Here is a 15,859-nt window from a genome sequence, read left to right on the forward strand (position 1 = left end):
CGATTCTTTTTAATTTCTGGTCCCGAGCTCCCCTGATTCGATCTCCAGATAAGATGCTAGACGCGATCCAATCGTTGGATCGCACAAGAACGTGGGGTGGTTTGGGTGGTTTTGCCCCCGACTTCTTAGTAGTGGCTTTTTTGGCGGGTTTTTCCTTTGCGGCGGGAGGGAAAAAAGAGGAGAGAAGAGGAGGAAGAAGGGGAAACGGGCGCGAGAAAAGGTCGACTGAGAGTAAAGTAGGTAGTAACCAGGTCGCTCTTCTGCGCTGCCCGGCCCGTTACAAGTCTGGTCTGCTCGGGTTCCGTGTGTGAGGGCAGAATGGCTAGGGGAAGGGAGCAGCTAGGCTGGTGCCAGCAGCACCAGCAGAGTCTCCTGCGATCAGCAACCGGTTCGTAGGGTCTTTAGGGACTCTCATGAAGCCATTCCAGATCCATTCTCCTGCTGCTTTGCCTTCTGGTCTGATCGTAACCTTCCTTACGCTGGATACTGTATGCCTGCGGTAATACCGTCCGCTGTCTCGTATGGTAAGCAGCGCGTGTCCGCTCGCTATCCCGCATCGGGACGTCAGGTGACGCCACACCATTCCCGAGTAGGTAAAATGAGGGACGCTAGGGCGTCATTGCCGGCCCTTGGCGTCACCGAGCCGTTTTGATGGTGGATTGACCGGGTCTTCGGATCGGTACGGATGCGTATCAATTCTTTCCTTCCCACTTCTGGCTGATCTTCCGCGAAAATAAAGTCCATCTTCTTAAGTATTCGCGTCTTTCTATCCCTACTGAAGTATGAAAAGCATTCGGGAATTCTGGGGAACAAGAAAGCCAGCTGATGGGGCCTTCGCACTAGTGACTAGTCGTATAACATCACATCGATGACCACCGCCCGATGGTCCGAGTTAAAGACCCCATCGTCGAATCGGTTCGCTAATACTGCATAGCCCTCCACTGCCCATGGCTGACGACCATGGCTAAGAACCTTGTCTGTCGTTGACTCGAGCAGTACGTAGTCAATGCGCGTCGGATCCTGTCCTTCATGTCCAAACCCCGTCCAGGTTTTGTGGTTTCCGTAATGCTCCCAAGGATTCACCAACTTCGCTGCGTCTGCCAAAGGTGACTCCGGCGCCGTCAAGACGGTATACGCCTCTTGGTCTTCCTGACTATTGAAGTCCCCTGTCAGGAACATCCCCGAGATCATGGGGCCAAAGGCTTTCCCAGTCCGATACTCCTGCAACTTGTGCAGAATAATATGGGCTGCTTCTAGTCGGGACCGAGACCCTTGATCGTCCAGGTGGGTATTCATCGCCAAGATCGTCTTGCGACTGGCACGGTGGGTAAAGACACCGATGGTCACGATGCGGATCGAGGCAGCATCCCAGCTCTTGGACGGAGTGTCGGGCGTCTCAGATAACCAGACAGTCTCGCAGTGTCGTAGTTGCCAGATGGAAGGTTGGAAGAGGATAGGCGAATATTCGCCTGCTTTGCAGCCGTCATCTCGTCCCACGCCGATATAGTCCCACGCATTGTTCTGCTTGGAAGCATTGAGTCCAGTGAGAATGTCAACCAACTGGTTGTGTAGGACTTCCTGTAGACAGATAAAGCCTTCCGCATGGCGTGTGTTGTACTGCAGCTCGTTCAAGAGAAGCTGTACTCTGTCTGCCCAGGGGCGCTCGCCTTTGAAAGGTGAGGAGGTAGCATATCGGATGTTGTGTGTAAGGATGCGAAGGGGGAGCTCTGTCGCGACCCTCATGGTGGTTTGAAGGGCAAGAATTACAGTAGACAAGACTAATAATCAGGAAATGAATTACTCACTAGCGATGAACATAATAGAAGAATTGAAACGAAGTTGGGTTAAATACTGAAAAAGGTGAGGGGGTGAGGTCGCCTCCGATGATTGATCTTGTGATTGGACCAGACCTGCATGGGACTCTCATGTAACATCAGTTGAAACCAGTAGGTACGACTACTTAGGGAACACAAGGCTAATTATATGAGTTACTGTTGTGTGTCTGTCATTTAAACAAAAATTAGCTTGAGGAGGATTCCGTCTATCGGGGCATTCTTCGCTGCGGCTTCCTATTCATAATTGAAGGACATGTCGTCTGCTACAAGGCCACCTCCGCCATTACTTCTCTTGAGCGGGAGAGGCCGACACACCAGACACTGAGAATGACTCAATCTATATTAAGTTTCTTTCGCACTATTTGTAATCAGTAGTCACGTAGAGAAGTAGTATTTTAACGTTTCTGAAAGTTTTACACCGTTGTGAAGAGTTACGAATCTTTATTGATCTATATATTGCTGCTAGTAAGGACTCGAGGTTGATAGTATATCATTACAATAGAACATGACTCTGGCTAGTACTGTAATAGCACGCGTCTGCTATCTCTAAAAAACAGTTATTACTAGACACTACAAACACCCGAGATAATATCCGCAGCTTGCTCAGCCAACGCATACACACACGCTTGTATATGTGTGCTCAATGGAGTCGGAATTACGCTCGCATCGACAACTCGCAACCCATCGATCCCTTTGACGCGCAGATCGCCATCAACCACTTTTCCCATGCAAGCACCGCCCGTAGGATGGTACAGCGTCCTATGCTCATTAGCAATGTTCTCTTCCACATAATGTTATGTAGTGTGTCAGAGCAAATATGGGCTTACGCAGCTCGGCGACGGATGAGATCATCGATAGCTTCATCACCCGTATCAGGACCTAAGGGCTGATATTTCTCTTCGACTGTTTCTGAAACAATCATTTCCTGTCCCGCTGGAGTATCACATAAGGCTTCTCGCAATTTCCGAAGTCCCTCACGCAGGACATATCGATCAGCCTCGGTAGCACAGTAATTAGGATCAATGCGAGGTACGCTTCGGACGTCTCGATCTGCTAACTTGATGCTGCCCCGAGAAGTTGGAAGCATACAGGACACGCCTGTCGTAATATGTGTACCGTCTACTGCGATGCTAGGGTCCTGAGCGTTGTGCGCCACATAGACGGTAAAGGTTTCCACATGCACGCGCTGGGAGGTAATAAGCGGATGCCCATCTGGGTTGCAATTGGGGTCGTCCTTGGCCAGTGCTTGCCGAAGACCATCGAGAGGCACTGAATCTAAGGCCACAAAGTCAATGGGATTTCCTCGGAAGAAGGCTGGGTCAGTGAAGGCGGGTGATCCAATTGCTAGCCCATCCTCTGGGTGCTTCAACTGCCACCATTGCGAGACTGCTACATGGTCTGCAAAGTGACGGCCCACATCCGGAAGATCAAGGACAACATTGATCCCATGTGCTTGTAATTCTTCCGCTGAACCGATACCCGACAGCATCATGAGCTGAGGGGTACGATATGCACCCGCAGCAATGATAACCTCTTGACGTGCCATGATCTGGCTTTCGTCCTTATCCTCCAATACTACACCTATTGCAACCTTTTGACTCCCACGTTCCTCCACTAGCACTCGCTTGACCAGAGTTTCAGTCATGATTTCCACATTTAGCAGATAAATGGAGCTCGACATTTGTCGCATCCCGTTTTCGCGATTCTCAACAACTTCAGCCAGCCCATAAGGACTGCCAGAGTTGATGTCGGGGTTATATGTTACACCGACGGAATTCCAGGCCTCTTGCACCAGTTGACGAAGAGGGTACCTGCGGCCTGTAGACGAAACGGACTCAGTTTTGATAGGGCCATTAAAGCCATGAACTTCGGGGTCGGCCGAAGGATCGAAGTGATGCTCAAGCTTCCGGAAATAAGGCAGGAGACCTTGGTAGCTCCATCGAGAGTCACCGACTAAGCTGGCCCAGAGGTCATAGTCTTCTTTTGCACCTCGCATCCATCCGCCTAATTGCACCACATAAAAGTCATCAGCTCTGGACTGTATAACAAAATAAAACCACCGTCGCCACCTTAAATTCTAGGATTCCGATCTATGATTGCTAAAGCTCACCACTGTTGATTGTGGTACTACCACCCAGAGCCTTCCCCGCGTGATTTGAGAGTACACGATCAGAAAGATGTTTCTGCGGCACCGTCTCGTATGTCCAATCAAGCTCTGACTTAAGTAACTGAGTGGCTTTACTTCCGTCTGGTACGAGGGGGTGGTTGCTGGCATCAGGGCCAGCTTCGATAAGCAAGATCGACAAAGAGGAGTTGTATTGCTTCAGCCGTGAGGCTAGGACACAGCCAGCTGTACCACCACCGACAATAACGTAGTCAAATTGCTCACTTGTAGTCATATTGGTATCCACAGGGGCTGGTTTAGATTAGGGGGCGTTAGCACGGTGGGGTATAAAAAAGGGATATTATACCTGGGGTTCCGAGGGAGTATAGAAGTCGATCACAGAACTTCTACAGCGATCAAAGGGGCACTAACCCCGCTCGTCAGCCTAGTCAGCATTTTCTGTTCAAATACACCAAGCAGAATAGCTGTTGCTGGAATGGAAACTAGATCCAGCATATACCTTAGGGATCTCCATAGGCATTTGGTGACGTCAATTAAGGCCGCCAGCTCCATCTTGACCCGATTTAATGGTCTGACCGGTGAGAAGATGAGCCTGCCCGAGCGCACCCCGGCCAAATTTAGCCCGTATACACCCTGTACATTGTAGGTACAAGATGCGCCGAAGGATGGCAGAACACGAGGTAGTGCATGACAAGGCTGCGAAAAGAAGAAAAAAAGACCCCCAATCCCACCACGGGAACTTGCATGTAAGTCAGATTTTAGCCTGTTGGTGAATGATTGGTTGAGGGACGGAACGCGTGTGATGAAAGGAATGTCACTCTTGTTTCAGCCCAAGCGGAAACACATTTGGCAGTAACGAAGGACAGAATGTCGTATGGGAGTTGCGACTAGAAAGTTTATCTGGAAGTGGGTGGGGATGCTACAATTTTTATTGTCATTTTCGCTATCATTTTCTGCCTGGTCTTAATCGATCCAGTCTGCCCACTGATGACCGTTCAACTGACCATTCAGTCTGCACTCGCACTGCGCCCGGCTCTAACGATAGAAAAGGATCTGGCTGTTGTGCCTGCCCGATTGCCTCTGTCCAATTGGCCCCGAACCCTCGAATGATAGATCGAGATGAGTGGACTGAGCCTGTCTCCGTGACTGCCGTCTTCGATGTTAATGTTTGAGTGCATTCATGCAAAGTCGCTGGTCGCAGACGCTTTAGCAAGTGACATGAAGGGTTGTATGCTGATCGTTCGTATGGACCGTTCTCCATAGAATGGAACGGAGCGAGCCAGTCGAGCAAAGGCCATAGCACAGGAGAATTGGCTATCATAAGCGCCACCGTCCACTCCACCGTTGTCCAAATGCTGATCATCTTGCCATGGTCGTTAATGGCAGTAAAGTCCGTTCTGGCGATGGTTACTGTGCGGACCGCAGTAATGGCAACAACACTGTTTGGAAGCAGGTTAGTACCCGGCCTGCTTGAAAGAGGCAGTGTCGAGTTACTTACAATAACCCCAAAATCAGAAGACTGATCATTACTAGTTTCTCCGGTCGGGTAATCTTTGTTCTTATAATTCTAGGCAGCGGCAAAATCAAAATTGCGGCATTTGTCACAACGTCAATGATGCTCACTGCCATAAAGGCAGCATTTCGATTGATGCAGTGGCCTTCCGAATGTTGCAGGTTCCAGTTGTAGCTCAATGGGCGACAGTTCAAGAGGCTTATGAGGGTAGCCCCAAGGCTCCAGGAAATGCAGACCGCCATGATGACCAAGATCGCATGTCGAGCGGCCTTGGATGAAGCAGCAAGGGATCTGAAGAGGGCCATCAAGATACTGCATTTCACCAAGCCCAGTCCTGTGGCGTAAGCCAACCGAAGATAGTAGACACACTGTATACAGTCATTAGTATCGAAGCGTTGGCAGCCTATTGGGCGCATACATACCTTGAGTGTGAAAGTAAGCCGCCAGCTCTGTGTCTGAGACGTTGGGTAGCCACCGTGCCCGATTGTCAGAACTAGTAGGCAAATGCGACATCCGTTAGAATTTAACAAATCCTATTCTAGGGTAGTCGCGAAAACATACTCAAGAAGGTCGCCACGGCGTAAGAATAGAATAAGAGCTGCAACGATCCCGTCAGATATTGAGCTAGAAGGACCAAGATAAAATCCTTTTTGGATTATTGGCGAGGAATTTGTCAAGAAGACTTACCAGAGACGCGAGCATCATGGATTCTGGCATGGAGAATAACGGCCTTCGTCTTCTGGACAACCAGAAGCGGAGACCTGTGGTGAGCGTTGCAAGGAAAAGACACACAGCCAAGGTGATAGCTACATCCCTTCCATCATGAGACAACTCTGCTGTGCGCTTTCCTATTGCCTCTGTAATCGAGCCCATGATGCCGGCTGCGGGCACTGATAAAACGCACCCGTGTAAAGGGAAGGGTGACACATCGGGAGGCCGATACAACGATGCCTCTCAAGGACATTGCGCTCGTCTGACGAGGAGAGGGGCGTATATAAGACCGTAACTTCGCATCCTGTCAGAACGCATTGTTGATTAGGCCTTCGCCCCCAAACTTTTCAAGCAAACTCAACGCTGGGGCGGTATAAGGGGCCCGTCAGAGAGAAGGTAAGCCCCGAAAATCTGCAGGACATCCATGTGGTGGTCACACATGGGCGGGGGGGCCAAATCCTGCAAACTTCGGGTAGGCTGGAAGGAAGCCATTGATCAATAAAAGTAGCCATGAAGCGTGGATGGTGGATGCACGTTAGCGGGCCATGAGGCAGTGACAGACTTGGACACTCCACCTTCTCTTACTTAGTATTATTGCTGCACAGATGGCTGGGTGTGCCCATTGCCTTGCAGGGTTTCTATTATCCTATAATATGTGCTTATTATTGATTTTGCCATGGTCTCATCTCAGCAGAACACACGAGTAGTCATCAAGTGGGATAGGCTTGGCGGGATAGCCCGAAGAACATGGGAAAATTAAGTAGTAGATCAGCACTATCATCACATGGCGAGGCTCTCCTTCAGCAAGCACTAGATTCCTTCGCATTTCTGGAGCACATCCATGGTCTGAGCACCATTTCTTTTTCTTATAATATCGAAACCAAACCAATGGTCGAAGCTAGTTTCTGTTAGTTGCTGGCTCAGAGATATTAAATCCTAGCCAGCGTGCATGAGCCGTGGCCCGCGTACTTTCTGCTCAGTCAAGCCATGTGCCAGCCAACGATTCTGTCTGGGTTTACGTGGAGCATAGACGGTCAGCCACGCAGCAACCTTTCCCATAACGAAAGCGAGGGAATATCTTGCATAAATATCATTGAAAAAAAAAAGTACTACGCAGAAGAAGAAACAATGACTCTAGTCGCGCTGTTCCGTCGTGATCTCGGCTCCGCATGGATTGACACACAGCGATCGTTTAGCACTCTCAACCATCCCATTACTTTATTCCTGGAGTCGTTTTCAGGACACCGTCACTCTGGCTTTGCAGGTCTCACGTGCTATAGCGTCAAGGGCATGATCCAGGTTTGACAGCGGCCTGAACCTTCAATCCGACAAAACCTCCGCAGTCCGGTTCGTGCCATCTACTAATGCCAAGGAGGAGGTTTGTCCTACTGTGTACTACAGTGGAGGGGGTACAGTATAGGTTGAAGATCTCGCAAGCGATCGGTTTGCAAGCAGTAATGATGAGAACAACTTGTGGCGACTGAGACCTGAGGGTGTGATGTCATACTGGATAATCTGGAACTTGCACTTACTTGGTATGACATGGGGCAATCATTAGGATGGGAATGATCAAGAGAAGTTGTACGCCTGTTACGGGATAACTTCGCTCGGTAACCGTCTGAAGCTCGAAAGAAAAGCTCAAGGGGTTCTACGAGACAGAGCATTGGTCAACCCAATCAATTACCAGAAGACAGGAGAGTCCGGAGTAGTTAATGTGAAGGGGAATGCTGAATAGCGGGTTGGGCGTCAAAGGGCCAGCCAGTCAAGCAGGCAACGAAACAAACTCTAAGGTTTTGTTACTAAATGAAAAGAAATGGTAGGCGGTCAGCTGCACAATAGCGGAGGGTAACAGCAAAACATCCAGATTACCAAGCCCTACTCGGAAAGGGAAGAGAACCCCACCGCCAACGCAGCGAAAAACCAGGCCGAAGCCCCCGCTTCAGGTGTATTGGTGGTAAATAATACGGTGCGGTGCACACGACTCCATTCTCACTACTAGTAAGGTTCTCCAGCTCTCCAGCAGAGTCCATTTTCCTCTTTTCTCTTACTGTTGTGCTAGAACTACTGCTCCCCCAGATACCTTCATCTGTAATTTTTCCTCGCAGCAGCGCGAGGATCCCTCTATCGATACACAATGGCTGAGACTCAGGCCCCCGAGGTTGGTAAGTGCTCATGCCATATCCCAGCTACCCCTCTTGGTCCCTCCAATTTGAAAAAAGCTCCGGCGTTTGTGGGCTCCCGCTTGCTTTCGTCGTCATGGTTCGGCTTAGGTTTGGCGACGACTCTGGAGCAGCGGACGAGTGTTACGGAACGATCGCAACCTGCCCTCGTCTTGAACTGCCTGTCAAAGATCTTCATCTCTATCATCACCTTACAATCTCCGGCTTAAACATGCCTGTTCGCTCTCCACCCTAACTAACCCGGCCTCGGTCCATTTCTAGACTACACCCTCAACAACCCCGACACCTTGACCAAGTACAAGACCGCTGCTCAGATCTCCCAGAAGGTTCTCGAAGCTGTCTCAGGTGTGTGATTCCTCGACCCGGGCGTCCGCGCCTAGTTTAGGGCTACGAAATTCTAATCTCGTGATACTAGGATGGTGTGTTGAGGGCAGCAAGATCGTTGAGCTTTGCCAGAAGGGTGACCAGCTCCTTGAGGAGGAGATTGCCAAGGTCTACAAGGGCAAGAAGATCCAGAAGGGTATGTTCCCTTTGTTAGTCTGGAGAAATCAGTGTCAGATCAGCGAGTTAACGTGATGCGCCGGGGAAAGGTATCGCTCACCCCACCACTGTCTCTCCCAGCTCCTATGTGACTCCCTACACTCCCCTGGTGTCCGACGCTCAGGAGGCCGAGACCACCTTGAAGGCCGGTGAGATCGCCAAGATCCAGCTTGGTGCTCAGATCGATGGCTTCGGTACCATCGTTTGCGACATGGTCGTTGTCGCCGACAGCAACTCGTCCGCCGATGTGGTGACCGGCCGCGAGGCTGACCTTATCCACGCCACTCACTACGCCAACGAGCTTCTTCTGAGACTCATGGTTCCCCCTGGCCTGCTCGCCAGCGGAACTGATGAGGAGAAGCAGAAGGCCGCTGCCCAGAAGGCTCCTACCCAGGCTCAGATCACTCAGTTGATTGAGAAGGTCGCCAAGGCCTACGACTGCAACGTTGTCGAGAACACCACCAGCTGGCAGTTCAACCGCAACGAGATTGAAGGCGAGAAGAAGATCATCCTCTCGCCCGGCGCTGGTGTCAAGGGCGAGGGTGTCCCCGAGGTCGGTGAAGTCTGGGGTGTTGAGCTTGGTCTGTCTCTCGGATCCGGAAAGGTCAAGACCCTCCCTCACCGTGCCACTCTCCACCGCCGTACCACCACCACCTACGGCCTCAAGCGCCCTAGCTCCAGACAGACTCTCTCCGAGATCGTCAAGAAGTTCGGCACGTTCCCCTTCAGCTTGCGCCAGCTGGATGATGAGAAGTCTGCCAAGGTTGGTGTTGTCGAGTGTGTCCGTGGTGGTGTCCTGAGACAGTACGAGCCCGCCGGTGATGCCGACAACGCTCCCGTCTCCCGCGTCCTGACCACTCTTGGTATGTTTTGCCTAATCCTATTGATATGCGGTCACCCCAGAAGATATTTCTTCTAACAAGGCTCTAGCTATTACCAAGAACGGCATCACCCGTCTTGCCGCTCCCACCACCCCTGATCTTTCCAAGTTCCAGACGGACAAGAAGATCGAGGACGAGGAGATCCTTGCGATCCTCGAGCGCCCGTTGGCCAGATCCACCGGCTCCAAGAAGAACAAGAACAACAAGAAGAAGACCGCCGCCAAGAAGGCTGACGAGTAAATCATCGTCTGACCTGGGCGTCACGTCTGCCGTGTCCGTGGGCGTGTTGGTTTGGCTCAAATGAAAGCCTATGATTTCTTTGCAGGAAACATTCTTCGTCATACCGAAGCATTGGCGATGCGCGCCATTACAACGATCCTTTTTGGAGCTGCATCCAGGGAGTTCTGCAGATGATGAGGGATGGGGGAAATCCGTGCGAAAGATGAGCCATGTGGGAGACTGATGTCTTCCATAATACCCTATTACAAAACCTGTTGTCACATAACTAGTTCAGAAGTTCAGAAGATGCGATATGTAAATGCTTGAATAAAAAGAAGCAAAAAAAAAATGAGGCAGAACATCTTGCTTTCCATCAACATTACTAGATCTATCCGGCCCATGTATACCGGTCTGAAATTTGCCTCCGATGTTGCATATCACGCTTTTACCTTTGCCGCATTTATACATGAATGCAGGTGTTCCCGGAATGATTTCTTTCTACTCGCTTTTATGTGCAGGCAATGGGATTATGTAGGATGATCCGTTCGGAGTTCAGTTGTATCTAACGGTGAGATCAGCATAACCCGGCACCTTCCCCAGGGCCTCCAGAAAAGAGGACATTTCGCCCCCGGTGAGCTTTCCGGTCAACCAAGCATTGAATCATCTCTTTCGGTGCTTTAAGGGGGTGTGGTATATCTCGGGAGACTGTCATATTGGAGAGGCAGGTTGCTTGCCCAGCCGTTGCCGCCACGCCACCCCCGACAAAGGTTTAAGGAAAGGCAACATTTAGTAGTTCTCTTTGTCAGTATCATTAAGCTTGGGTCTGATAGTTTCTCTCTCTTCCAAGTAGACTATTCGTTCTGTTCAACAGTAGGGCTCAGCAAATAGCCATATACCGGCAGTGAATCCAGCTAGTTTGGTGGCTTGGGGCGGGAGGCACGGAGTGAAGGAGGACCAGCTGTCTATCCAAGAAGGTTGATTTGAGTGAACATACTGTGTTCAGCCCGTCCCAGCTCATTCACTGAGAGCTTCCTAGAGGTGTGTTGGGCACTCTGGGTGTTGAGAGGGCATGGAGGTTGAAGGAGTGGGCCAACTGACCTCCGTCTGGCTTCTCCCCAATCCTTCCTCCTCTTCCATCTTCCATCTTCTCCCTTCCCTGTGCCTTTCCCCTTCCCACTTCCTACCCAAAGTTCTCCTACCGACTTCCATCATCTCTGGACGGTTTGTTATTCTAAATACAGGAGAAACATCTTTTGTCTACTTCTCTGGAGTACTTGCGGCAGTGTCGTACCCTTCTTTTCCCGCGGCTGCAAATTCGCTCTCAGTGACATCGGAGTATCATTCACTCACTTGCTTCACTTTCCCCAAAGAACCCCAGCCACAACAGCTTTCTTAACTACTCGCTCTTCCCCCTTCCGATTTCTCTTCTCTTCTCATTCTTGATCATTCTTCTACAACGTGTAGCTCAAGTTATTACCTGAACAACACGTTCAAGAATCACATCTCCTTGCTCTTCCGCATCGTCAACCCCTCCTACTCATCAGTCTGATATCAGTCTGATATCGGAACCTTTCCAGAGAAGTCAGCCACGATCTTTCTGCATAGAAAACACACGCGTTGTGTATAACACATTGCAGAATCCTCGTTTGCGAACTTGACCTTTCTTCTAAGTTTCCGGACGCTGCTCTCCTGCTTCCTTGTTTCTCTTCAAACTTTCCTTTTCATCCATTCATCTGCACTAACCTACATCTTCTTCCGCTTATCCATCATCTTCTTCGTTTGTCTGCCTTTTAGAAAAGGTTCGCTTTGCTTGTGGTTTCAAACGCTTCACCAGTTTGTTCTTTGTCGTTGAATCCAGCAATCTCCTTCTTTGGCATCTACATCGGCACATACATCGTGTCTTCTTCCTTCCAAGACGCCGTCTTTGTATCAGCTACAGCAGAAGAAACTGCTCCAAGAATTGCTGATTGACTTTGTCGTACCTGGTAAGTTTGATCATAGTCCTGGAGCTGTGTTCTGCGCGTGTGTTCTCCTTCCCCAGAGCTTTGGCTTACTCCTACGGACCAAGTCGGTGCTCGTGCTTTTGTCTTCTCGTGTCTTCTCCTGCTGTTGTATGTACATTAAGCACTGGACGGACCTCACTGTATCATCAGGACGCTGCCTTATAGTCCGCGTGCGTTGGGCATCAGACTTGGACTTGGAAAGCTTCAAGATGTTGAACGGCTGACCCAATCACAGGACTTGAAAAACTTTCTGAAATAACTCAGCCTTCATTTTAATTTCTACACATCCTCGATCCTATTGCAGTTTGTGTCATATAAGACACTTAGGCAGGATTTACAGAGTTGTGTTGGCTCTTATTACGATTCTATCTCACGGCCCCTTGACGCGTATCATAGGGTCACTCTAGTAAGCACTCCACTCCAGAAAATGAAGACAATAAGTCTTCTATTCTATACAACACAAAATCCAGTTTCAAGGATCTAATGAACATGGAAACCAGATCGAGGGTGTCTGGTATTTTCGTGGTTGACAGAGCTCCGCGGCGAACCCCCTAGAGGGAGGCCTGATTGGGACTCGAAAACTTCCGGCACTCCAACTCCGCAACCTTTCTTCCTTCCATCAACCCGCAGACAGCGCGCGGGCTGGCCTCGATTCCAACCAGCCACGCTGGGCACGCTCGGTGTTTGCTTGGAATCTATTAATCAGTGAGTAATTGCCATTTCAATTCGTCTGTCGTAACTTTTTGTTTTCGCAGGCTAACCCTGGCTCTGTAGCCGTTGCAACTTGCGAGCCCTGTCTACAACAATGGCTCCGAATCTCCGTTCGTCGTCCCACGCCTGGTCGAATAACTCTCGCCCCTCCACTCCACTTGGCGCACCTACTACTGCAAGCACTGCTTCTTCGCTCACCGATTCTACACGGCCTCGCAAGCAGCGCCGCACTGGCTGGAACAGCCGCGTGGCTACCGATCCTCCTCAGGACCCGCCCTCTCGTACCCAGTCGCGTTTGGAACAATCGAAGAATGAGGCTTCAGACACTCTGAGTGATACAAACCTTCTTGATAGCAGTGCCGGATGGGTTGAACCACCATTGAGAGAGCCTGAACCCAGCTTCGCAGACACGCCATGGTGTAATGTGTCCCATCACGCGAACCCCGTACTGTCCAGTATGCGCCCACTGGGAACCATGCCGTCGGCTGCCGACTTGCGCAAGGTTGGACTGGCACCTATCAAGCCCAGTGTCCAGAACATCTCTGCGAAGAAGGAGTCACGGGCCACACCGAACGGCGAGGGAGGTGATACCAAACCTCAGACCCCCTTAACGCCCGCCGAAGAGCCGATGGACGAACCTCTGTCTACTAAGAACAAGGCCTCGCCGGACATGTCTGCTTTTACTTCTCTGCCTGTTCCTACATCGACCGATGTAGACGTCGATCGGATCAAGGTTGCTGTCGAAAAAGCCCTCCGACTGGCGCTAGAGACCAACAATCGCCCTGTTTCACGCGGTCTCATCAGATTGTGGGAGACATGCAACAAAGACCCTTTTGCGCTTTCTATTCTCGACGGTATCTGCCAGGAAAATCCCGGCCCGCGGGAACGCTCAGCCTTCCAGAGTGTTATGCGCGCTGCATGGAAGGAGGTCCAGGCGGAAGCCGACGAAGACATTGCCACGGCACCTGTCTTGGCTCGCCCCCGGTCGGCCAGCAGCATTTCATCACTCTCTTCGGCGGTATCCCTTGATGCTGAGACTTTTGCCCCCGGCATGGCTCCTGGAGCGGCAACTTCCCGTGCTCGCGCCAGGGGTAAAAAGGCCAAAAGGGGTGCACCTAAGAAGAAGGAGCCAGTCGCCCCGCCCAGTGCTGCTACGGCTCCCCCACAGAAGCATGCGCTTGAAGACGAGCCGAACCCCGAGGAAGAGGCACGAATCAAACGTACTCGCCTGCAGAAGCCTCTCCCAACCATTATAGCTTTGGAAAGTCAGATGCGTTCCTCATTGGCTTCTGACCCACAACAGTCTAATGTGCCATCTCCTGTCCCCACTGCGGCCAGTAGATCTCAACCAGCATCACTGGGAGCTGGCGTGAGTAGCAGACAGCGCTCTGAGAGTCCAGCCAGTAGTGATGCCGGCGACAACCGACGACTGACACCTACCCTGACGTAAGTTCTCCTTGTCTCTTTACCACTTGTTCCTCTGAACACTAACATGCTGGCAGAAGCGACAACGAACGCCAGGAGAACAACGACTTTTGCCACAATTGTAACGGAAGCGGCCAGCTGCTGTGTTGCGATGGCTGCCCAAATTCTTTCCACTTCTCCTGTCTTAACCCGCCATTGGACCCGGCAAACCCTCCAGAGGGGGATTGGTTTTGCCCGAAATGCTCGTTGTCAAAGCCTATGACGTCTTTGCTGGGTTCCCTGGACAACGCTCCACAGAAAGACTACCTGTTACCCCTTGGCATCCGCGATTACTTCACCGGTGTGGCTACGGGCGAAGAGAACAAATACGATGAGGTCGTGCCACTTCCCAAGTTCTATCCCCGCCGAGGAGCCCGCCATGGCCGTTATGATGACCCTTATCTGCTACGAACACAGGATGCCAAAGGCAATGTGATTCTTTGCGCAGCTTGCGGTCGCACGAGTGGCGGCCGTCAGCCCATCATCCAGTGCGACTATTGTCCTTGTGCTTTCCACATGGATTGTTGTGACCCGCCTATGCCCATGCCTCCCATTCAAAAAGGCGGAAGTAATCGTAGGAACCACAGCTGGATGTGCCCTAACCACGTGTGGCATGATCTACAATACTGGGTCAAGGACGAAGAGGGATACGATGTGCTAAAGCGCATTCGTCGTCCGAAGCGACCCCGAATGGTCGACGTCGAAGTCCTTCCAGATGAGGAAGAGGTCGAGAGAATGGAGGAACAGGAAGAGGAAGGTATCATGTACCGTGTGTCAGAGCGCGGTCTAAAAATGGACTTCATCCAAACAGTTAAAAGGTGAGTAGACTCCTAAGCGTGATTGTTGGTTAAATCTCTGACTTGTCTGACTTGTGGAGAAGGGAAAACGAAGAATACAAGCTGATGAAGGAGGCCGCCGGCAAATATCTGGACTATGCCACCTCAGAATTCGACAAGCTCGTGGCCAAGGCCAATGCATTCTACTCGTCCCAGAAGCCTGCTCTTCCGGAAGAAGACACGGCGGCTGCGATCTTGAACTCACGCACTATCGCTGAGCGGGAAGCGGCCGCGAACCTCATCTCACTCGCACAGGGCGACGGGCCTACTAGACAAGGGCCTGAAGATGGAAAGATCGGCTTGCTTATAGACCAACTCAAGGCAAACGCTCCGCCCGATCTTCCCTCGGCCAACACGGAGATCGCCTCTCTTCGTGCTCTACAGAATTTAATTGAACAACGCATTCAGGTGCTGAATGCGCAGTCGGAGCCGCCCCAGCCAGCCAGCACTTCGTCCATCGCCGTTCCATCAGAGGAATAACTTTAAATATCGTCACAGTCAAACCCCATCATCGGATTAAATCTACTCGGAGCCTATTACGTTGCCAGTCACGGCAACTTTCTGTCGGGAACAGCCATTCCGCTCTCGATAGACAAACAGCAAAACCGAAAAAAGAAAAGAAAAAGAAACGAAAAAATATGACAAAAAAATTTCAAAACACATATCAAAACAAAAGGACAAATAAAGAGAGGAAAAGAAACACCGGCTAATCCTCTGTGCATAGATGAGAAACACAACCGGTGTCTCCGCACTGAGACACTATCGGTTGTCACATATTGGCGATGATTCGCCTTGTCAGTGTCACTTGCGCCAGACCAAGTCGGTGCATGCTTTACAAAGA

General features: G+C 50.8%; 4 protein-coding genes across 4 annotated transcripts; 2 read left to right on the forward strand and 2 right to left on the reverse strand.

Moving 5' to 3' along the window:
• Window positions 1-700: 700 nt before the first annotated feature.
• BO79DRAFT_209262 (endonuclease/exonuclease/phosphatase family protein) lies at window positions 701-1,826 on the reverse strand. Its single transcript, XM_025682575.1, has one exon. The coding sequence runs from the start codon at window positions 1,741-1,743 to the stop codon at window positions 847-849; it is 897 nt and encodes a 298-aa protein (XP_025539143.1). The 5' UTR covers window positions 1,744-1,826; the 3' UTR covers window positions 701-846.
• A 572-nt stretch (window positions 1,827-2,398) lies between these two features.
• Window positions 2,399-6,557, reverse strand: BO79DRAFT_237943 (GMC family oxidoreductase; the record flags this gene model as incomplete). The annotated part of the gene is made up of 8 exons (XM_025684759.1): window positions 6,161-6,557; window positions 6,035-6,071; window positions 5,896-5,966; window positions 5,459-5,841; window positions 5,212-5,399; window positions 3,946-4,251; window positions 2,663-3,839; window positions 2,399-2,594 (listed from the first exon to the last, which is right to left on the reverse strand). Exons 1-8 carry the CDS (start codon window positions 6,344-6,346, stop codon window positions 2,399-2,401), a joined length of 2,544 nt encoding a protein of 847 aa, XP_025539144.1. The 5' UTR covers window positions 6,347-6,557.
• Window positions 6,558-8,208: 1,651 nt separating this feature from the next.
• BO79DRAFT_209264 (curved DNA-binding protein (42 kDa protein)) lies at window positions 8,209-10,361 on the forward strand. Its single transcript, XM_025682576.1, has 5 exons — window positions 8,209-8,346; window positions 8,626-8,709; window positions 8,780-8,884; window positions 8,955-9,767; window positions 9,835-10,361. Exons 1-5 carry the CDS (start codon window positions 8,319-8,321, stop codon window positions 10,023-10,025), a joined length of 1,221 nt encoding a protein of 406 aa, XP_025539145.1. The 5' UTR covers window positions 8,209-8,318; the 3' UTR covers window positions 10,026-10,361.
• A 2,160-nt stretch (window positions 10,362-12,521) lies between these two features.
• BO79DRAFT_18782 (putative PHD finger domain protein) lies at window positions 12,522-15,532 on the forward strand. The gene is made up of 4 exons (XM_025680559.1): window positions 12,522-12,712; window positions 12,782-14,164; window positions 14,221-15,000; window positions 15,063-15,532. The coding sequence occupies exons 2-4, from the start codon at window positions 12,813-12,815 to the stop codon at window positions 15,496-15,498; spliced, it is 2,568 nt and encodes an 855-aa protein (XP_025539146.1). The 5' UTR covers window positions 12,522-12,712; window positions 12,782-12,812; the 3' UTR covers window positions 15,499-15,532.
• The last annotated feature ends 327 nt before the right edge of the window (window positions 15,533-15,859 follow it).

The sequence above is a fragment of the Aspergillus costaricaensis genome, assembly GCF_003184835.1.
Source record: "Aspergillus costaricaensis CBS 115574 unplaced genomic scaffold BO79scaffold_17, whole genome shotgun sequence".
Classification (NCBI taxonomy): Eukaryota; Fungi; Ascomycota; class Eurotiomycetes; order Eurotiales; family Aspergillaceae; genus Aspergillus; species Aspergillus costaricensis.

Excerpts from the sequence above, each read along its gene's own strand:
- BO79DRAFT_209262 (XM_025682575.1), bottom strand. The coding sequence starts at position 1,743 with ATGAGGGTCGCGACAGAGCTCCCCCTTCGCATCCTTACACACAACATC.
- BO79DRAFT_209264 (XM_025682576.1), top strand. The coding sequence starts at position 8,319 with ATGGCTGAGACTCAGGCCCCCGAGGTTG. Across the intron at positions 8,347-8,625 it reads GACTCAGGCCCCCGAGGTTG|ACTACACCCTCAACAACCCC; the intron begins GTAAGTGCTCAT and ends GTCCATTTCTAG. Across the intron at positions 8,710-8,779 it reads GGTTCTCGAAGCTGTCTCAG|GATGGTGTGTTGAGGGCAGC; the intron begins GTGTGTGATTCC and ends TCGTGATACTAG.
- BO79DRAFT_18782 (XM_025680559.1), top strand. The coding sequence starts at position 12,813 with ATGGCTCCGAATCTCCGTTCGTCGTCCCACGCCTGGTCGAATAACTCT. Across the intron at positions 14,165-14,220 it reads CGACTGACACCTACCCTGAC|AAGCGACAACGAACGCCAGG; the intron begins GTAAGTTCTCCT and ends ACATGCTGGCAG. Across the intron at positions 15,001-15,062 it reads TTCATCCAAACAGTTAAAAG|GGAAAACGAAGAATACAAGC; the intron begins GTGAGTAGACTC and ends CTTGTGGAGAAG.